Here is a 22553-nt window from a genome sequence, read left to right as displayed (position 1 = left end):
GACAGAAGTCCAAGAAATGGGTTACTCTGTTGTTTGGCATCAAAATGTCTCACTGTAGAACTAATTAGCCCAGTTAATTTCAAATGCTTATACTGGAAAAACTGTTAGCAAGCTCTCAAGTGTTTGTCTGTCTATTAGAGCAAAGAAAGGATTTGTAAAGAGAAAGAAGTTCTGTTGTAGAGAATTTATTTTTTAAGTGAATGAGTGAAGTGAATGGCATTTCCTATTTACATGGTCTTACAAGGGAAGATAGTCAGAAAAATACCTTCCTCTCACCCCCGTGCCAATCCAGGCCGTTTGCTTTGGTGCAAGAGCTTTGGTATCAGACTTGAGCAGAGAGGGGTTAGCTAACTATGCCAAATACAGGGGCTCAGCTACTGTGCAGATCCCATGTGTCTGTTGGGTATGTGCTGCCCGTAAACCGTCTAAGCTGAATACTGTTTACAAGTCACAGCAGTGCCGCTGCCCTTAGAAGTCAGAATTTGCTGCATGCACTCCCTCTGCAAGACTAAGGGCAGGCTCTTGACTCTACTACTGGGAGTTTGCAAGGATTTAATGATGTGAGTGAGACCAGTTTGATGTGAACGCCTAAGTATCTCTTTGCAAGGAGATACTGACCAAAGGTGCATTCAAGCTTGTCGCAAATCTACTCTTTGTATTTCTTCAGTCTTTCAGCTACAATCCCATTCTTAAGAGTAGTATTTCACACCTATAAAGACTACAACAGAGCTTGACATCCTGCAAAGTAATTGCTCTCTAGGGACTTAAACAGGAACTTTTTTCATATTGTTCAGGGTAAGTAAGACACTATGTGTTAACTAAGTCTCCCTGTGCAGTGCCCATTAAAATCAATGTGGATGAAAATGTCAAAATCTTTCAAATAATTCCCATCTAGATCACCCATGAAAAGCTACAGACTGCCAGAAGAAATAAGGGAGAGCTAGGAGCTTCCTAGTTTTCCAAAAGTGATACACTTAGAAAATTAGGAAGAGAAGATATTGGGAATGCTACACAGTTTTTCAGTTATTAATTAATTACAATGAAACTCCCAATATCACATATCTTTGCATTACCATTGGTACTATCTTTCTTGGGCCCATGTATTAGTTAACATGGTCATATCGCCCCATGAAAGCGGAAGCCTGAAATTCTCAGGGCCCAGTGCTGCGACGTGAAAACTAGAATTGACGTTTTCTTCTCAGAAGGAGAAATATCATGCGTTCATCAAAAAAAGGGAATGTCTTCTAGCTTTCCTGTCCACTGGCTGTTCCAGTCTATGTAGTCAACCACATGGGAGGCAATAAAGTGGCCACTGTTACATGATACTTTTAACTTCTCCACCTCACAGTGCTGAGTACAGCTGGGTGATTGAGGATGTAAAGTTATGTTCCCTTTGTAGAGTCCATTTTGTCTGTGGAAGCCAATCTAGATTGCTTACAGGCCAAATAGAAACCTGAGAGCAAACGGTAGAGAGCTGCCTTGTTAACTGGAAAGACTGCAGGGATTGACCTGTCTCAGAAGAAAGAGCAATACACTTCAGGAGAAAGCGTTCTCCTGTAATAAATGGAAGGTTCCAGGCAAGTTATTTAATAAAACAAGGATGAAATAAATGGTTTCGAGTTCAACTCAATTCTAGTCATCTAGGCAGATGTCATTTGAAAGCTCAACAATACACCAAAAATAATTACTGCAGATGAACAGACCTGGAGATCAGCAATCCATACTCCGGACATACTTACTTTTTTGTCCTCTGTGTTAAGCTGACTCATTAACATATTCATATTGTCTGAAGACCAATCCCAGGACTGGGTGGAGAAATACTGCAGGAGCATCATAGACTTGTGCAGTCGATTGATAATTTTCATCATTCTGAAACAGAGGAGGAGCGTCAAAGGTGGACAGGGAGTTTGAACCTATGCAAAAGCTGGCAGTTTGCTCTGTAGGTGTTTTCACCAATCCAGATGAATAGGCATTGCAGTTTCTGATGAGCACTGCACTGGTGAGAACCTGCTCAGCAAGTCTGACTGCTCCAGCTGAGTCTTAAGCCTAAAGCTACCAAGTTTTTAATGATGGCTGGAACATGGGTGCAAATATGCATTTCCCAGGGCAAGACTGATGCCTAACTTACTGGCCAGAACTAAACTAGGGCTGGAAGCCATATCTACATCACGTACCACATGTGAGGTGAAAAGCTCATCTGAAGTAGTACGAACACAGCAGATTCCAAAAACCACAAAGTATATTTCTTGCCTCCTAAGATGGATACTTCTCTTTCTACCACACAAATTCTCTTCTGTTCTCAAGCCTGAGTTGGCTCCGGAAGCAAGGCTCTGATTTTTGGAGTTAGCTCCAGTACAGAGGTGACTGCATCTGCAGCATGGATAAGCTTTGAAGTCAATTGCTCAGCTTCAGCTGAGCAGGATTCTTGTGTCTTTGGGGTTGACTCTCTCTAAAAAAAAAAAATAAATTTTTTGTTCTTAAAGGCCATTCCTCTCCCTGTATAATATAATGGCAGTTTGGAGGGTTATTCTGTGTTCTTCCTTATACAAGAAGGGTCTGATAACATGTACTCCTGGTGGATGACCTTGAAAAATCATGCAGTCTGGAGGCTTTTTTTTTTTTGTGTGTGTGCATGTATGTGTAACTGAATGTCTTCCTGGAGTGTGAGTGTCCTGGGAAAGATGAAAGCTGCTTCAGGGCCATTGTTCCTAAACAGGGACTTGGGAAACGTAGGTTCAGGTCTCTCATGTGTCTTGGCCTTTTTTTTATTATTCATTTTTTTTTTAATATAAAAAGGGGATGACAGTAATGCTGTCCTACTTCGCAGGATTATTTTAGTTGTCCCAATGGCCATGCCTCTGAAAGGCAGATGTTTTAAAATGTGATGTACAGTGCTCGGTCAATTTTGAGAGAACACTATGTTCTTTCTGACTGAGAGAAGAGACAGGGCAAGAGAAAGCATTAAAAGGCTGATTTCTGTAGAAAACAGAGCTGTTTTCATGAGAATTTTGAGCTGCCCAGAGGGTAACACAGTCGCCGTGACAAATAAAGGCAGCAGTCTGGGGAAGAATGGTGCCAGGCTGGCCTCTCTCCGTGCAGATGCAACTGCCACTACGATAAGCACTAAGCACAGCAGAAAAAGACACAATGAGCACATCAGTTCAGAGGAGAACTGTGCAGCTTACCCAGAGCAAACCGAAAGAGCACTAAAACCTTACACAGGCACTCCTACTCAGAATCAAAGTGGCTTTCATTTTAGAAGCAAAGCACACCATCAGATTAAGGGAACCTTCATTCTGCATAATTATGAGCACATTGATTTAATGCAGCTTATCTAAACTACTTTAAAATTACTTCAGATTAATCTTCCTGATTGTGCCTGTGTAGGTAAGTACTATAGGGCAAAGCTTTGTGAATATTTTAACACCTTTCAGGAACTTGGGAAACAAACTACATGGCTAGATTGCAAAGCTCTGAAGTTGCGCCTCAAATGGCTCCCCAAAAGCCACCAATATCTTTAAAATGCTTAGGGTAAATGGCATTCATCAGAGAAGGAAAAAAAAAAAAAAAAAAAAAAAAAAGAGAATCAACTGTGTGTCCCTCCTTACATTTTGAAAATAGGCTGTTCACGTGGCCTCCTGTCAACGCGGGCAGAATAAGCTCTGACTGTAGATCTACCCAAAGCAACATATTTGAGTGCTAAAAGTAAGGGTTAGAAAGAGAAATGAAGCATCTAAAGAGGTACATATGAAAACTGTGTTTCATGCTAACGGATTGAGCTAAAATGTTGTGACCACATCCAAATTATTTACTAATTTGCATGAAAGAATGGTCCACTGAAAAACATCAGCAAAACAGAAGCATGCTTTTCTGTAGCCTCTGAGAGACTATGGCAAAGATTTCTGATAGAAAATCTCATTCTCCACTGTGGACAGACTGTGAGGAAAAAAAATCAAGTATTCACTGTCACTGAGAGCCTTATTAGTTACACTTTGGAAATGGATCTTGTCTTCTAGAAAACTGTTTACAGCAATGATTTCTTTATTTGCTCCCATACTGAGCCTTGCATGAGCAGATTCTCAGGTGTGACAGATTGCCCCAAGAGACTACTAATAATATAAACCACATTATTTTCCAAGTCATGGATGGATGTGCAGCAATAACAGTAAGCCATTTAGGGCAGTTTTGCTAGACATCTGGCAATTTATGTGAATGAGCTAACACTTAAAGTAAGCCTCTCAGGACAGGCAGTACATAGAAGTCTAAAGCTGAAGGAGATGACTCTTGTACCTATCCTTTGGTAGATGGGGTACTGTGTGCGGTAACTACGGAAGGAACTACAACTGAGTTCCCCTCAAGTACCCTGTCATTCAAATTAGTGAAGGGAACAGGTTAGTCCTGAGTAAACAGTAGGCTTGCAAAACCACAAGCAGCTCCCAGATAACCTATTGCATATAATAACCTATCACCTAATGATGAGGTGAGTATGGATACAGTAGAAAAGTGAAGCTTGAGTCTTGGCCCTGGCAAAGAAGCTTCTCCTTTCTGCTTGCAAATCTGGCATAGAGTCATGGAGACAATTCAAGAAACTGCCATGAAGATGGCTTGTACGTCAATAGATGGGAGTGACCAGTAGGAAAACAGTTAAGCCTAGGTGCTCTGTTTGAAGCAGAGGGAAACATTAAAGCAGGTTTAGTGACATATTCAACTTTTTTTTTATGCCCTTAAAGTGTAAAGGTATTTAGGTAGCTGTGAAAAAAATAGAAAGAATGAGCTGCTACTATGCTTTCTACCGCATTGCAGCAGTACCTGGATGAGCTTAAGTAGTAAAAAGAAAAGGGGAATTGTATTTTAGAAGAAAAAAAGGACTCTGTGAACTCACAAGTTCATTGCTGTGCTGTGTTTTCACAGGTCACAAATTTGAAAGTTCAGATGAAGAGATCTTTCTCAGCATGCATTCATGTTGAGCTTTATTTGAAATGTAAGTACAGTATTGTGACCACTGTCCATTGGCTACCTATGGTAATCAACTTAATGAAAATAAATGTTAATTGTAGTGATAATGCCAGGATCTTACTGCTGCCTGCTTCAGCAGAGTTTGGAGATTCCAGCCTATTATTGCACATATTCATTTTACCTCTATTTCTAGGGTAATTCTTGCCTCCTGGATAACTGGAAGTCTTTTTATGGACCAATTTCCCCCCTGTAGCTGAAGATCTGAGAGAAATCAGAGGACCATATCAGCCAGGGGTCTCCCTGCAAACAGCTGAAGCCAGCTGTCTAACAAGCAGAGGAGCACAGAGCAGCTGACATGGAACACAGTGCTGGCATACTGCTCTTGTGTTGCACAATAAATTCTCCTCTGTGGTGGCAGGGAGTAAAAGAGGACATTGGCTCAGTTATGTTATTTACACCAGGGTTCCTTCCACACAGGACATGTGTAACTGGGTTCCACCAAACTATGATGCTGTCAAGGCTCAAATACCAACTGGAATGGTAAACTGTTCTCCTAAATACAATTCAGAATTTATTCATACTCAGAAACACCCTAGATTTTAGGGTGCTGCGCCAGTGCTGGCAACTCATAATTATGCATCTGATTTATGGGAAAAAAAATATTAGAATGTTCTAAACCTTGCCAGTCTCAAGTCCTTACGCAAGCTTGAGTCTTTACTCATGACGTAGAGGCAATCACATCAGAAAGCTGCAGTGGTGGAAATCTTGCTATACAGAGGACAACATAACTAGCAGTCCTCTCCTGCTGGCTTGGGAAAGTCTGAGGCTTGTAAAGGTGAGTTTCAAATGTGTGCTGTCCCTCAGGTACTGGAAAGGGTGAGAACCCTAGGCTATGCTTAGCTACATCTATGCAGTTCCTTTTCTTTTTGAGCAACCTCCTCAAGACAAGGCCTGGAGATGGGATGAAGACCAGGGACTCCAGGCTGAGGCAGCCAATTCTCAGAACTTGTTAGAGATCCGCTCTCCGTAACAGTGGCAGGCATGGAGAAGGCTGAAGGTGTGCCATTTCTTACCTGGGCTTTCTCCCCGTAAGCCTCATGTACAGGTCGTAGAGTATGGCCGGTGCCTTGTGACTGACAGTTATCCAGTACTGGTTTATCAAGTAGTTGGACGTCAAGTGAGTGTTGGGTGTTCGGAAGGCCTGCTCTAGCGGGTTCCTTTTGAAAGTGGACATGACATACTGCTCTGTAAGGGAACAGGCATTTTAGTTAAAAATCAGGCATTTAATTTCAGTTGGGTTGGGCACAACCATACCAACATTCTGCAGTAAAGCCCAAGTTATGGTGCTTAACATGTTTAACCTGCATTTCTGCAAACTACATCACCAGGAGTTGGACAAGATCATCTCATAGTCCCTTCTGGCTTTAAAACTGATGACTCCATCTGCTGCATATTCGAAACACAATCTGACTCTAGACTTAATAGCAGCAGACAAACGTCCTTATCAAAATGCCAAAATGTAATGGAAGAAAAGCAAGCGGTTGTAGCCTGAAATGCTTCAAACCAAGGAACTGCAATTCTGCTTTCACCTGCAGTAAATGTAGAAGAAATTGCTAAGTCCTAACATGTCTTCAGATCACTGAAAGCAAACTTTGATCTGCTAGCATAAAACAAAAATCACATTTCTGATTTCTAATCAAATTTTCAAAAAGGCTCATGTCAATATTAGTCTGAGTCAGGGACAGGCTGCCTACACACATAGGGTGCTGCTTCTAGAAATTTTTCATTACAACCTTTCAAACCACATCTGACCCACCACACCAAATACCTCAGCCTGTTTTCAGAGGAGCTCTGGATGCACTAAAGCAGCAAATCCTCTTGCCTTCTTAACTTGAAAACTAACGATAGGGTGGTAATCTTTTACTTTGTATGTTAAGGCACATACATATATTGGGCCTGATTCTGAGCTCTTGCAATGGCACAGTTCCAAAGAAATGGCACCTAGATGTGCATATCTGGGATATTTGCATATTGCAGAGGCTTAATAGAACTGCAGTAGTTGAATATAAGACAGTCATCCTAGGGACAGATAAACAGATGGTGCTCCTATTCCTGAGCATCAGTAAGCTCCACAAAGAAGAATATGTGGGCTTTTAAAACTTTTTTAAAAATGAATTTGAGAGTTATGAGATCAATCTGTGCTTATATTATAGTTTATTCTCTAAGCTTATGTTACAAATAGAAAATCAGATGAGAATTTGCAAGTCGCAAGAAACATCCAGATCATCCTTAGATAAGCAGATTCCAATCATAATATTCAGACAGTCCTCTCGTGTATCTGTGATTGGTTCATTACTGCACTTCAACTAGTGATTTTGATTTTGTTCTAAGTAACCGCAACTAGGAGACTTGTTAGCCACTTAGCTGCTAAGTTTAGACAACAAAGACTTCTAAAATAGTAAAATTTAGTTTTAGTGCAAGTTCATTGTTAATTTTTGTGTCCCAAATGCTTCAAGTTTAATGGCTGAAAAACCGTTTTCCTGAAACTCATCTTGCATCTGAGTAGCTAGAACTGACTGCCATCCCTTCTGTTTGTTCTGGTTTTGCTTAGTGAGGGGGCGCTACAGTGGCAGCCTCTGTAGGAAACTGCTAGAAGTTGCTCCCCTTTGTTCACTGGACTCGGCCGGGCCTAGGGCGGACCCGCTGCTGGCCAAGGCCGAGCCAAGTGGTAGCAGAATGTTCTGTGATAACGCCTCAGTGACAACGTATTTAAGAAGGGGAAAACAGGAAAAAAAAAAAAAAGGAAAGAAGATATGAAGAGGCTGAGCGGGGGCAGAGAAGGGGAGGTGCGAGCCTTGTGGGCCTTGCAGGCCTCACCCTCTGGCCTCTCGCCAGGCAGCCGACTGGGCCCAACTCGGCCTGGCCTGCCTGCAAGAAGTGGAGAGGAGATGAGAAGTGAATGAGATGTAAAAAGGATCCTGAGAGGCGTCTGCCAGCCTGTTGTGAGGAACGGCTGCAGACACCAAGGTCAGTTCAAAAGGAGGGGGAGGAGTAATGCGGCTCCTGGCCAAGATTCCCCTGCAGCCTGTGGTGACGACCATGGTGGAGCAGGTTGTCCCCCTGCAGCCCATGGAGGTCCACGGAGGGGCAGAGATCCACCTGCAGCCCATGGAGGACCCCACGCCGGAGCAGGTGGAGGCCTGAAGGAGGATGTGGCCTGTGGAGGGCCCGCTGGGGCAGCTGTTCTGGAGGGACTGCACCCCGTGGAAGAGATGATCCACGTTGGAGCAGTTTCACAAAGGACTGTGGCCCGTGGGAGGGACCCCACGATGGAGCAGGGGAGGAATGCAAGGAGTTCTTCCCCCAACCATGAAGCAGTGGCATGAAACAGCGCGTGATGAACTGACCGCGACCCCCATTCCCTCTTCCCCCCTGGGCCGCTCGGGGGTGGTGGGGGGGAGGTGGTAGAGATAATGTTAAGTTCGGGAAGAGGGAGGGGTGGGGGGAAGTTATCTTGTTCCCTGTCTTATTCTCCTGCTAGTTTTAGAAATAAATGAGTATTTTTCCACAAGTCAAGTCTGTTTTGCCCGTGATGGTAACTTTAAGGATTTCTCCCTGTCCTTATCTCAAACCTCGAGCCGTTTTTCCTTATACCATCTCCCCCTATTCTCTCGGAGGGTGGGGGGAGCGAGAGAGAGACTGCATAGTCTGGTCCCCTGAGCTACGACACTGTTTCACGTAGCCACACTGCAATGATGTGGTTATCTTGTGGTCACCTTGTGGGCTGTGGTATGGAAATCTTATCCTTTGCAGCATGCTCTCTCAAAATGGCAAGGATTAGCAAAAACTCCTATTTAAACTTTCTCATGTGGTTGTGCCTGGCACAGAGGGCTTACTGGAGCAAGAAAAGATTTTCAGCAGGAATCTATCTCACCTGCTTTTGACATGAATATTTGGAAAGGTGTTTACTCCTGGCAGGGCAGTGGCGATAAGCAGTTTGGGATGGGCTGCTGGGAAGGAAGCTGCTGTCCTGGCCTAGCTCTTGGCAGAGTTTGTGTCTGTCTAAGCAGTGCATGAGGAGTTTCTTTCCTCTGTGTTAGCAGCATGGCCATTTACTACGATTATACTTCAACAAAGCCCTAGCTGACTTGAATACAAAGGGATCTGCTCCCAGTTTGGGGGAGCTGTATATCTGTGCCCACTCAAGTAGCTCATGGATCAGGAGAGCAATCCTATGAACTCTGCTGCTTCTGCCCTTAAGGAAGTTTCTCCATGGGGCACTTTAAATCCCAGGTTTTATTTACAAAATCTCATTTGCTTATCAATATTTAAGTTTATTTAGTTTCATCAGGTCACTTCATCTCCTAATGGAAACCTATCAGTTTAACTGGAAACCACTGACGTTTTGGAACTGTGATAGTTTTGATATTGTCTGCAGCATATATTTATAGCTCTGTTTATTCAAATCTTGATGATAATATACTGCAGATCTAGTTTTCAGCTGTAAACTGGTTGAGAAGGTTTCCCTTTGGAAATACGTTAAAGACATTAGTGCCTCTCTTTTTCTCTTTGCATTTTTGGCATCTTTGGCCAGGATAGCAAGAAAGAACTAATCAGTAAGTGGAAAATACAGCCAGTGTCATTTCAGATCACTGGCCATAGACCAAATTCACACAAATCAGCAACACCCTTATCATCTTGGTTACTTAAGGCTTGTAGTGGAAAATGCAGCTGTGGTAGAAGAGCTATAGAATTATGCCATTGTATTACTCAGTGTGAGAAGTGCTTATGTCAAGAGCAGTTGAGATTCCTACTGAAAACTCAAGAAAAATTCTGAAAGTCAGGAATAAAAGTTATTTCATTTCAAAATGCACATATGAAGGCAGTGAGACCAACCTGAAAGACTGACTAGGAGGCAGCTGGGAAAACATCAGTTTGGTGGTGTTTGGAACAGTTAATGCTATGGATGTTTTCTTTACCAGTCTCCCTTACCCTGGTTTGGACTGACTCAGCACAATTGCACTATCTCCTAATTTCTGGAAAGTGTTCAACTTCACATACATAGCAAGCTTCTTATGCTATAACAGTTTGTGTTTTGGAGAGAGAGAGAGAAATAATCAGATAGATGGGTCATGCAGACAACCCCAAACCAGAAACACATCACCTCTAGGAGGTACTGAAACAACTTAGTGGGTGGGTGGTCTTTTCCCTCCAGCCACAGCACAAAAACACAGCAGCAAATTCTACAGCTCAAAGGCAGATTTAGGAGGGGGAAGAACCAAACACCAGTCTTGCCTAGGTAGACTGTTGAGGATAAATTGAAATTAAATTTTCACACACTAAATAGCATTTTAAAGCCTGCTTTGAGGCTTAGTTTTGAGCAGAAATTGCACAATGTACTTCACAAAGTCATACTAGCGAACTTAACACTGCTCTTCGATACTCCATCCTAATTCCTGTTCATTAATCTATACCCAATATCCTTCTGCAGCCTGCTGCTCTCAGGAAAACTGTGGATACAACATGTGTTAAGAAAGAGCCCCATAGTGTCACCCAAGAAGAAAATTTTGCCTTCAGTCCCATCACACAGCTGAACTGCTTACGCAAGCTTCTGCTGCACTCAGATGATTTCATTGCTAAGTCCACAGTTATGAGCGAAGTATAGAATAAGATCAGTTACAGTGCATTAATACATTGCTGTTTTCATCAGTAAAATTACACTGGAAATGGGTCAAGAAAGGCAAACTTCAGGTACTAGTGTTACAGTGGCTGTTGCCTGAAGTAGCAGCCTGTGAAAAGCTTTGCATTTATTCCCGTGAAAAAGCCACGGAAGATCTGGCTTTACACATTATGAAGACTGACTACGTTGTCCCACAATTATCTATGAAGTCTCACCTCGTCTCTCAGACTGTGACAAACCACAGTGTTAGATCTCTCACTAAAAAAAAAAATGTCAGGAACTTGGTGTGATTTTTCCACTGCTCAGTCAATTGCTGAAACCTCTTCCCTGCTGGACCACTTGATGAAATCTCACGCTAAGTCATTAGTAGGATTTCCAGACAAGCCTTGTTCTGAAAATGCAATTATGGTCTGATTCTCTGCTGACTTACAGTTTGCCAATTATAAAATGCAAAGACAAACGTAAAGCAAAGTCTGAGAGGTGAAACACCACAGTAGTCACTTGCCAGCATCCTGTATTTAAAGCACAAAGATAGGAATTAATGTATAATAGAATGCTAATCTGGCCCCGTACACCTGTCCATAAATGTACTGACTGTATGTAGTATTTCTGGTGCTTGGCTTCAGCATGAGTTATCCACTTTAAGAGCGTCAAGATTTGTCTCCCTTTCACCCTGCCTCAGAAGCACAACCACCTGAAGAAAAGTCAGTCACGAAAATAATTTGAATTCTTCCACTGACAAAATTCACGATCAAAAGGCAAACTGTTCTTGAGGCACACCGGTGATTTGAACGTTTGCCTTCTTAAGACTACACCAATTATTTCTACTTACAATCTGCTTCACAGAGACAGCAAGAAAGGCAAAGCTGCTCTACTTCCATAATAGTTTTCATTCACTATCAATGTTCTCCAAGTGCTTTCAAAGTACAAAAAAACCAAACCCCTAAACCCAGAACACGTTCTCATTCAGAAAAGGAAGGTGTCCTGTTACAGGTACACTGAGTATCTTCTCACAGAATTAAGTAAGGGAGTGGTTCTCTATTCCTTTTTCCACCACTGTAATGGTGGAAAGTGCAGCAAAGCACATACTTTGCTGGGCTGCTACGTGATTACATCCACAATGAAAACTGAATAAATGCTTTCCTGAGCTGAATGCCCAGCACCAGGAGCTTTTCTCACAAGACCCTCGCTGACTGCAGTTGGGCCTCCCACACAACGTCTGAATGGCAGATGCTGAATGCCACCTAGATACAGGAAACTACTCTTTCAAAGCCTGGCTGAGGAATGCTACTGATGTTTGACACATTCGAGGTTTAAGTTAGGCCTTACCCATTTCTCCCCAGAAGAAAGGGTTGATTCCACCTGTTGTGCAGTTGTACACCAACATGTTTTTTGGTCTGGAAAAGAGAAAGAAGTACTATTTTAAGGTGTGAAGAAAAGCACCCGAAGTTTTATTAATGGAGCACGAAAGCTCAAGAAACAGTAACACCAGCTCATAAAAAAAATGCAGAAGAGGTCATTTTTCATAAATATGAAAATATAGTAGAAACGATGAAGTTTTAATAAGATTTAGTCAGATTCTGGAAAGCATATGAAGTTAACACAGACAGATGGGGTTTAAGAAAAATAATATATATATCACATATAAAAAATTATAAAAACAATAAGGAAAGCATGCATACTCACAAATTTCTGATTTTTTTTTTAATCGTTTCACCTAGTACACCATAAACAACTGGCCCAAGCCCAACTCAGGGGCACACTGTATTTTGCAATCATTTACTTAATGAATATGATTTGTGTTACTTTTAAACTCCATTTGTCAAGGTCATGACTACAAATCAATCCCTTTCAACAAAAGTCTCATTTTAATACCAAATAAAGGTTGGTTTTATCTCTTCCTTTGATACAAGGCAAGAATTAGTCAAACAGCTTTTTTGATCTAAGCCTGCCTTGCCAAGGGTGCAAGTGATGCCATCAATAAAGCACTTTTCTTACTCTGCATTAGCAGCTGGAGCCATCTGCCAAAATGCTAAAAGAAGAGAGATCTGGCCTTGAACACGGGCTAGCAGCTTGGCTGGAGGATACAGCATCTCAGTGCTCCCAGGGTGCCTGTGGTGCTCAGAGCCTTTCTCCACTGGAGCAGGCTGCCTACGAGGAACTTTCATTTTCAGAACTCCTATGACTGAAGAGACCAGGAGATAGAAACCCTAAATCTGGGAAATGAAATCTCGTACAGTAATACTTGAAAACTACATTTGGATACTGCACAGTTTTAATGGTGCTTTTTAAAATAATGCTTTGAAATCAAGGCATTTGACTGTATTTTATCATTATGACTAATCCTTAGCAGACTTCTAGGGGTGGTTGGGACTAACAGACATGTGTAAAGCTCTGCATCCATGTTCTCCTGTAACTTTGAATTACAGAGCAGAAGTCTGGTAGAGTGTTAAACAAAGATGCACAGGAGTGCTTAATGTGGGAAACAGCGTTACAGAAAACAATACAGCAACTCACTAAGGACTAAATCTGTAATATGTGCCCATACAGAAAACTCACCTAGTGCTGAGCCACACAGACAGCCTGTTGCAAAGTGCGCTTAAGTGAAAGCACAGACTTCGACTTAGTCCAGTGGGTCAGGCCCGTTAAACACCAACAAAGAGGATTTCTCCATTTTCCCAGCTTCCAGTGAAGAGTCTCTCCCTGTTTACTTTTTTCCATTCTCCACCCTCCAGATGAGTCAATGACCTTGGTAGAGTGCAGAGCTTCTACACTATGTAAAGAAGATTGTAATTCTCTGCTAAGTTTTAGAATCTAATTTCCTTCAGTAATGACACCTGCCCTGAAGGATACTGACTTTTTAATTACATGATTGGGAAAAAAAAATAATGAAACCATACATGTTATTTTTCAAGACAGCACCTAAATCCAAAATTCTCTCAGAGAAATTAAATTTACAGAAGGCTGAGGCGCTCATTTCTCTGTTTACAGATTGCTAACCTAAGGGTTGTGCCCAGCTAGACAAAGCTTTAAATCAAGTTCTTAAATTGCTCCTTTAGCCTAATAATTATTTGTGTGGGAACCAGATTAAAAGCACGTATCTTTCGCCAATGAAAAGTCAGAAAAACCAGAATTTCTCCTACTACGGCAGAGCCAGGAAGTCTACCTGCATGCCGATATAGTGCTCATCAGCATGTGTTCATCTCCTTTTCCCACTTTATGGACAGACTACAACCCTTTTCATCTGAAAGTTCTCAGGACTGTATGCATAAGGGGAAGCTGCATTTACTTTACCCAGACTGTGCTACTTTGTCTGTTGCTGATGGAGGGGGAGAAAAGGATGAGAAAAGTAAATCAGAAGAGCTGGTAAGCTGCCTTTTAAGATCCCTATATTTAGGTTACTCCATGCAGCTCTTCTCTACCCTCAGCTTAGAGGGCTTACTCTGTCTTTAAAGTAAAATATTTCTGCCTTTTATTTGCCTGGTATTGATTTCTCAGAGTTGCATAAACCTCCAGAATAATTCATGTGGTTTACTCTGTATCACTTCCTACCTAATGATTAAAGGTCAGAGCCAGGGGTTCATAGGAGAAGATCTTAAAACCTTAATGCCACTTATACATCCCCTTCTCAACAACACAAAGAATGGAATTTTTGCAGATTATCTCCCCTATCATATGAGCCCATAATGTATTTATATTGTGCAGTGTTTTCCAAGGAAAACATGTAGAGCATTTTCAGCAAGAAAACTCTAGAAGCCACTTGAAGTGACTCAGTGTAGCTGCCTGAGAAAAGAGGCCCAAAAAAGGCTGCTATGAAGCAGCAATAAAGCTCTCAGACTTCAGAAAAGTGACTTCTGAGAGAGAATTGTCATCTGAGCTTACATTGTACTGAAAAACAGATCTCACCTGCATCTTTGGAGATTCCATAACTCTAAAGCCTGCCTCTATTGCTTCTGCTAGACTCTTAGTCCATGCCAACTCAGGGAAGAAAACATGAACCAGAAAATGAATCAACAAGGCTCATGCATAGGTTTTCAATTAGCTTCCAGTTCCCTTTAAAGTCCGAATGCAGGCAGGAAATGCCCAAGTCCGGCAGAACGAGGAGTGTGTTCCCACCTGTGCACAGCAGTGTACCACCCAGCTGCAAGGGTGAGGTTGATGGCGACGTCAACCGGAATCATATCTGCCACCGCTTCGTTGTTGGCAATGACAGTCCGCAGAATCCCTTTGCCTGCCTGTGGGACAAAGGAAAAGAAACACTGACAGTAAGGCTATGGTAAGATTTCACCAGCTTGGAACAAGGACAGTCTGTCACATCAGCATTTTTCAAGCCTAGCACCTGCTGCAGAAGATTATTTGGTTTCTGTGAAAACAAACATGGATCTCACATGGATCCCACCGTTCTGCATTTTCAGAGGAAATCTAAAACATGACAACGTCTGTGCTGCATACAACAAGAAAAGCTGTGACTCTTAGTTAACTCAAAGTTAACTTTTTTCTTTTCTTCCAATCTGAGACTCCCATTTCATGATGAAATAGCTGTGAAAGATGAAGTTTTACTATAGCAACTAGAAAGTGCCTACTTGCACAAAAACCCTTGCCTGAAGTCTGGGGAGAAGAAAGATGTGACCAAAAAAGCATTTAAGACTTTATATTAACTTGTAAGTGTTAATTTACATGTCTACTGTAAATGCCATTGTCTGCTGGATTTTAAAGGCCACCACATGCCCTGTTTGGGAGGTGTGTATCTGGGGGTTTACGTTCTGTCTCTCCCTCTCCTTTCCCCTTCTATAATCAGATGGCTTTGTTACATTTCACAGCTTGCAAGTAAGGGACTTATGACTGATTTAATTTTCATGAGCTAAGACTCCTGAGCAGTCTCATCTCATCCTTGGTGCAGCTGGCAGACAGATCACAGACAGTCTCAGACACGAGCAACCACGTAAGCTTCCCCACATGACTCCATCCTCCTCAAACCCATGGCATGCAGTTAACTTCTGCTGCCCTAAGCTGAACCTCAGTTAAACCACAGTTACGCTTAGACACTAAAACCTTAACTTGCAACACCACTATGATTTTTTCGGTTGTTCCTACTACTGATTTTTCAAGGGGAAAAAAGCAAAAAGAACCCAAGCAGCAAATCAAGCTCAGCTATGAATTTTCCACTGCTGTGAACACATGCCTACTAGAGACCACTGCGTGACCAACTATCACATTTTCACAGGTACACTAAAACCTTTCAGAGGTCTTCAAAACTAGGAAATTTGATGGATGGGCTACAAACACGCCTGTATTCAGAGCAACATGTAATGGTGATATACACATGGATGAATTAGACATTTTATATATTGTATATTTAATCAAGACTTCAGATTTAAATGTTTTAAGTTACCTTTTACATTGGAAATGGTTTGGTACTGCTTTATCAGGTATGGCTTGATTTCTATTTATAGTTGCTGACCTTTTTTTCTCTTTAGTGAAGTAGAAGCTACTGTAGCTGAAGCCTACAAAATAATTTCCTGATCTGAGTCTGATGTTTCTGGACAGCCTCCCAGCTGAAGCGCTTCAGGGCCAGTCACTGTCCAGAACATGAATTAAACCATGGTTCTGCCCTACAGCTTCACTGCTTTGCAGGGAAGAAGGTCTTTACATGTAATATGGAACAGTGAGACAGAATGCCTCAATTACAGTCCAGCGGAAATGTAATTAATTCCATTTTGTTTTTCAATCAACATAGCAGCTGGAGCAACTGTAGGCAAAAGAAACATGAGACAATAACAACTTGAACTCCCATATTTCATGAATATTTAAAAAAAAATCTAATTGTGGAACAAAATGAATCAAGTATTATAGAGGTGACTGGGGGCAGGGGGGGGGAACCCAAACCATCTTTGCAAGCTTTGGTGTTTAGATTCTGTCCAGATGATTTCGAAGATCATCTGAAACAAATCTGAATCTGGGTTCTCCAGAGAGGATGAGCTTGAGTCAGAAATGGTAAGTGAATATTTTAGTATGGAGGGCACTTTAAAAAATACACAAACACCACACTTCCCTTTTGATTTTTCCATTCTTAATAAGGCTGATAAAGCTACTTGACTATTAAATACATCTTAAAATACAGTTGTCCGAGACAGCTGGTTGTAATCATACAACTTCCAGGAAATCAAACTAACACATAACTCTCATGTTCAAGGGTTAATTTTCAAACTACCGAACAGGATTTACCAATTCACCATATCCAGCACACTAATCCAAACTTCCCGGCTCCCCCTCAAAGACCAAAAGTCTCTCGGGCTCCCTAATAATAAACACCTTTCACTTCCAGAAAACTAATACCAGTCTGACTGAGTGCAGCAGCAACTGGAGATGGCACAAGACAAATACTGTCTGTCAGCACTGGCAATCCCACCTTGCTTCTCCACATCATGGACTCTCTGCTCCCCACTGATGCTAGCCAACTGCCTGTGGGGCCAGAGAGCTAACGGATACGGACACCAACCTGATATCTACGCCCTGCACCTACTGTCTTTGATCTCTGTCTGCTTGATTAAGACTTGACATAGTTACATTTAAAATAGTATTATTTCATCACAGAAGAGCTCGGTGCAGATGACAGGAGTTTCATTGCCTCTATTTCCTGTACTGAAAAACCTCAGAGCTTCAATCTGAACAAAAAATACCATCTCTCTTTCAAAACTATTTCAGTACCAGGCAAAGCTTTTATATAAAAGGGAAAGGAACTTATTTACTATAGTGACCTCAGAATCTCATAAATCTTTACTTTCCATAGAGTTAATCTGCAGCTAAAGATACAGGCTAGCATCTGTGTGTAAAACCTGGCTTGAGCATAACCACCATGAGGTTTACTCTTGCATTCAATAAGGCTAGAAGTTTTTGGAGAAAGAAAAATATTAGTTACTGGTATGAGTGGCAAAGAATAAGCATATAAAATATGCTCCAGTGTAAATTCCTAAAGCGGACACTATTAAAAAAGACTGATATATGGGCAAAGTTTCCAAATACTTAGCCATTAGGTTAAGCAGGTGTTTTTTGCTTGTTGATAGGTTAAAAGAAAAGAAAACAAGGATGAAAAAAATGTTTTTCTGACAAAAGATTTGATCAGCATGTTTTTAAATGGCTGAAAGCCTGTGCTTCCTGAGGTACTGGTATACAATACATGTATGAAAACTGGCTGCCGTCATTTGTTACTTAAGTAGTTCACTTGTGGGGAATAAAGAGCAATGCAGTGGAAGTTTTTTGTATAACATCTTTCTTGCAAACTAACTCTGGACAAATTTTTGTGACATACATCTTTAATGATCAAAAGTAATAAAAAAAAAACCCCAAAACTTAAAGGTATCATTGCAAAAGTTAGAAACAGTCCCATGAAAATGTAAGAACTGGATCTGCAAAATTAAGGAACTGCAAAACCTTTCATCATCATGATGACACGATGTCATGAAAGAACACAGAAAATGGCACAAGACGCTGTGAGCAGAGCAGACAGAGGCAGTATAAGCTTTATAAGCAGTCAGCAACGAGTAAAAGGCAGATAGATAATTATTTTAAAGAAACTGTGAGATTAATAGGAACTAATAACACTCTGTGTGCACAAATGATGCATTTCAGGGCTTTTAAATGTCTCTGAAATGTGTAACTGGGGTTTCAGATAAAAGCACTAGCGGGGATATACCCACTGATTTCACTAGTTCTGTGGAATCCAGAAGTAACTGTTTCTGTTTATGCTGTACTTCAGGTATAAATGAGCTTTTTTAACAAGATGATATTTGGATTTTATTCTGCTCTCCTATGATTGTAGACTACTAATCCTTTTATTCACTGCAGCAGGCTGATTACAATACAGTTTTTACAAAGTAATCAAGTTGGACAAATCATACATGAACAAAAATATCTGCCCCTACCTACACAGCATTAGGCACTTACAAATAGACCTAAGGCAGCGATTTTAGTTCAGGTAAAAAAAATAAGACAAGCGAAAAGGTATGCAACATTACTGATTTTATGTGTTAAATTTTAATGATTGTTTTCATATTATTGGGAATATTGTTATTCATTACGGGGAGAGACTGTTCAGTAGGGCCTGTTGTGACAGGACTAGGGGTAATGGTTTCAAAATAAAGGGAGGTAGATTTAGATTAGATCTTAGGAAAAACATTTTTACACTGAGGGTTGTAGAACACTGGAACAGGTTGCCCAGAGAGGTGGTGGATGCCCCATCCCTGGAAACATACAAGGCTAGGCTGGATGGGGCTCTGAGCAACCTGATCTAGTGGAAGATGTCCCTGCTCCTTGCAGGGGGGTTGGACCAGATGGCCTTTGAAGGTCCCTTCCAACCCAAACCATTCTATGATTCTATGATTTATCTTATCTTTCTCCTTGCCACTTTGCACAGGAGTTATTTACACCAGTGATGAGCAAGCATATAGTGAATATGTGTGACTGGCATAGTCACTTTAGAGTAACTTCAGAATTGCTACTGTAGTAACTAACAATCCTTAAGGGGAGCTTAAATAGTAACCAGACATACCGCAACAAATATTCCACTTGTCCCATTGAAGCTGTCAATCCAACCCTGCAAAAAAGAAGAATGATTACTATTTCTTTCAATGACATGTTGCTTATGTAGGCTTCACAATGATGAAAGGGCTACAATGCTGTGGCATAGACAAAGAAGCAATGAGACACCAGTTAAGACGGATGCCAACCTATCTGGGACAGCTGCCAGGAAGCTAACCAGTACAAACTACCTAATTGATTTTAAATAGGGGATGCACTGTAAGATACCTCATGCTGTCTGCAATTTACAAATCAACAACAGAATCTAATTTTGTTCGTAGAAACTACTTCTTTCCTACAATAACTTAGCTATAGGAATAAACTGTGGCTTTAAACACCACAGTGTCTTGGTGCTGTCACACTTGCTGAAACAGTCAGCATGTTATACACCTTCCAATACACATGTGGATGTCACTGAAACTGATTCAATTACTCCAGCTAATTTCTAAGGCAAGGAAGAAAAAAAGAAATACCACTGTACTTCTGAATCTCATCCTATTTCAGATGAGGGAAACTGCCACTTGTGGGAGCTGGAGTTAAGAGCAGCGATGAGCTGTATGACCCAAAATGGGTTATGACACCTAACAGAGTTCACCCTGTCTTTCCAAGATGGGGGGAGCTTGGCCCAGAGCTTTGGCTCTTTGGCATGCTTCAAGCTGCATGAAAGCAAAAGGTGACTTTGTGTTGTCTTTCCAATTTGGCTGCAATGTTAGGGCACATTATTCCTACTAGTGTATTTAGCTTGGTGAATTATTTCAGTCCTGAAGTACAGCTGCATTTAATTACTGCACAGCTGACACTTGTATCTGCAACAACCGTGAATCCAGTGAATTCAAAAACTACCAATGTAAGACAAAGATCCTAGGTAACTGCACATGACATTGTCAAATCCTTTAAGGACCACATGAGGTCTAGGGTGCTCATCAGAACCTCATTAGCAGGCTTACTAGACAGTGGAAAGACTTGAACCAGAATGCATCGGGACTGTGACTGACCCCCACATCTCATGTTTCCCCAGCTAGCAGAGAAACGCTCTTGTGCGTCTGTCCGGGCACAATCCTCTGTGTGTAAGACTGTCGGTTGCAAGTCCAGCATTTTGTAATATCATTATCCCAGCTATTCTCATTATTGCTTATATGTGTTCTTTTCATGTGTAGGCAAGGGTCTTTCCTGAACATGCTGAAGAAGGCTTGCTGTTGTACTCTAGCACAGGTCCTCCACCTCTTCCATGCACTTTCCTGTCCAACTGGGGCACCTGTTTTTCAAGCAGACACTGCTACAAGCAGGGACAGATTCCTGACAGTACTGCAGCTACATCAAAGGACTCCTGGTAGGGAACTGCTATATATTCATGCTTACTGGGAAGGGCTCATGCCAGCTAGCTCCCACGATGGATGGCCTGATGATAGCAATGTTCAAGTTTCCTTTCTCTTGCTGAATCAGGTATTCTGACAAGGCTTTGGTGTAGGTGTAAGTGTTGGGCCAGTCCCCGAGGAGCTTGGGTGTGATGTCTTGAATGATAGATTCATCCAACCACCTACAGGAAACAAGGAGAATGTCATTATCCACCACGCAGATAGAGAAAAGACTGAGGCAAAAAAGACCAGTGAGACAGGAATTATTATCTGAAACAAAGGACAAGCAAGTCAAAGCCATTTAAGACAAAGCAAGGAGCAACTGGTTTGGATTTCTGTGGGAGAAAGGTTACTTTTGTCTTCCAAGTAAAAAATAACCCTGGTAAGCTTCATGCTATAATGTCCAGCTCAACTTCAAGTATCTAAACAATCTCATTCTAAAGCAATCACTTGTGTGCTTTATGCTTCACTGCCACCTGTAATGTAGATATAGCCACGGTGTAGAGATTGATGGAGCTTTGCAACCTAGCACTCTCACTAGGCAGCGCTCACCCTTAGCCAACACAGTCCCTATGCACTCGCAAGTACACTTCAGGTAACCAGACTCTTGGTAACCTTGAGTTACTGAGTTGACTAGCATTACAAAGGTCTCAAAAGCCAGAACAATGTACTACAGAGATGTTACTCCAGTAGCAGAATTTACAATGTTAGATGCTCCCTCCTACCAGTTTTCCACTGGCTTGTTCACACAGGAAATTAAGAAAATGTCAGTAGTACCTGCTTTAAAAAAAAACCTCACCAAGGTTGTGTTTTTCTTTTTTTTAAATGGTATTCAAGTATCGAATCTATCAGACAGTTACATGTATACCCTTAAAAAAGTGGCCCTTATCAGGGTGGTGCTGCAGTGAGGGCCTAAGGCTCAAAGGCTCCTCCCTGGCACACCATTAAGACATCACTGATCATGCCAGCATTTGGGTCTAAAGAACAGGAACTGGCTGTGCTTCCAGTGCCCTTGCACACCGCTGCCAATCCCTGACAGGCTTTCAGCAGTCTGATGTTACACCACAGAATCAAAGATTAACTCCTATAATCCAATTTGTAATTAAGTCAATGGACTTATAGTTCAGACTGAATGGGTGTGCTCTTCCCAGGGGCATTGCAAGGATACTGCTTCCGGCAGATCCTCACTTCACCCCTCCTTATCTTGAATTTCAGAAACAGGCGGAGGTCAAGGAGAGAGTAATAAAGTTGGAGGCGGCTGTCACACCTGGAGAATTACTTGACCATACCACTTTAAACCTACAAATACCTGATGGCTCCAGTGGCACACTGTTTTTCAGATGGCTCTCATCAGACACACATGGAAACATTACAGGAAAATCGTTATATGAGTAAACATTGATTTACTGAAACTGCAAAACAGTTTGCAGAGGAGGGTTGAATTCAGTGAACCTCTCAACTTTGGAATGAGTTAAAAAGAATCTGACAGTTTTTAGTATGTAGAAATCATTTTTTTTTTTTAATAAAGCCTTATGGAGGGTCTAATACTTTTCTTTTCAACCCTAGTCCTATGCTTCAGAAACAAGACAGAAAATATGAAGGTGAACTACACAGAGGCTATAAGCAGCACACAATATTGACTTAATTTACAAAGCCTGTTTAGGCAGCCATTGAACCCAGCCTCCTTAGGGTCTCAGATAAATTGTCATTGTTTGAATCTCTTGAGTAACTAATTATCAGCCTACCAAAAGGAGATGTCTACTTCTGCAGAGCCTGGAGGAAGACTAGGTTCATTTGGGAACTCGGATTAAGCTGCATACAAGTCTCTTTTCCCTCCTTCTTTCTCTCTCTTTTTTTTTTTTTTTAATAATACAGGTTAGTCTTCATAGAATCATAGAATCATAGAATGGTTAGGGTTGGAAGGGACCTTCAAAGGTCATCTAGTCCAACCCCCCTGCAAGGAGCAGGGACATCCCTGACTAGGT

General features: G+C 41.6%; 1 protein-coding gene across 1 annotated transcript in view; it reads right to left on the bottom strand.

The window, feature by feature from the left end:
- Window positions 1-22553, bottom strand: part of FAR2 (fatty acyl-CoA reductase 2) — a 78917-nt gene that overhangs the window by 5066 nt on the left and 51298 nt on the right. The window contains exons 4-9 of the mRNA XM_086758276.1: window positions 20573-20750; window positions 19185-19229; window positions 14753-14871; window positions 11966-12033; window positions 6030-6201; window positions 1740-1869 (exon numbers count right to left, since the gene is read on the bottom strand). Coding sequence (XP_086614402.1) covers window positions 1740-1869; window positions 6030-6201; window positions 11966-12033; window positions 14753-14871; window positions 19185-19229; window positions 20573-20750 — 712 coding nt within the window. The remainder of the gene's footprint in view (window positions 1-1739; window positions 1870-6029; window positions 6202-11965; window positions 12034-14752; window positions 14872-19184; window positions 19230-20572; window positions 20751-22553) is intronic.

The sequence above is a fragment of the Chlamydotis macqueenii genome, chromosome 1 (assembly GCF_036417535.1).
Source record: "Chlamydotis macqueenii isolate bChlMac1 chromosome 1, bChlMac1.mat, whole genome shotgun sequence".
NCBI lineage: Eukaryota > Metazoa > Chordata > Aves > Otidiformes > Otididae > Chlamydotis > Chlamydotis macqueenii.
This window is presented reverse-complemented; position numbering and strand designations above follow the sequence as displayed.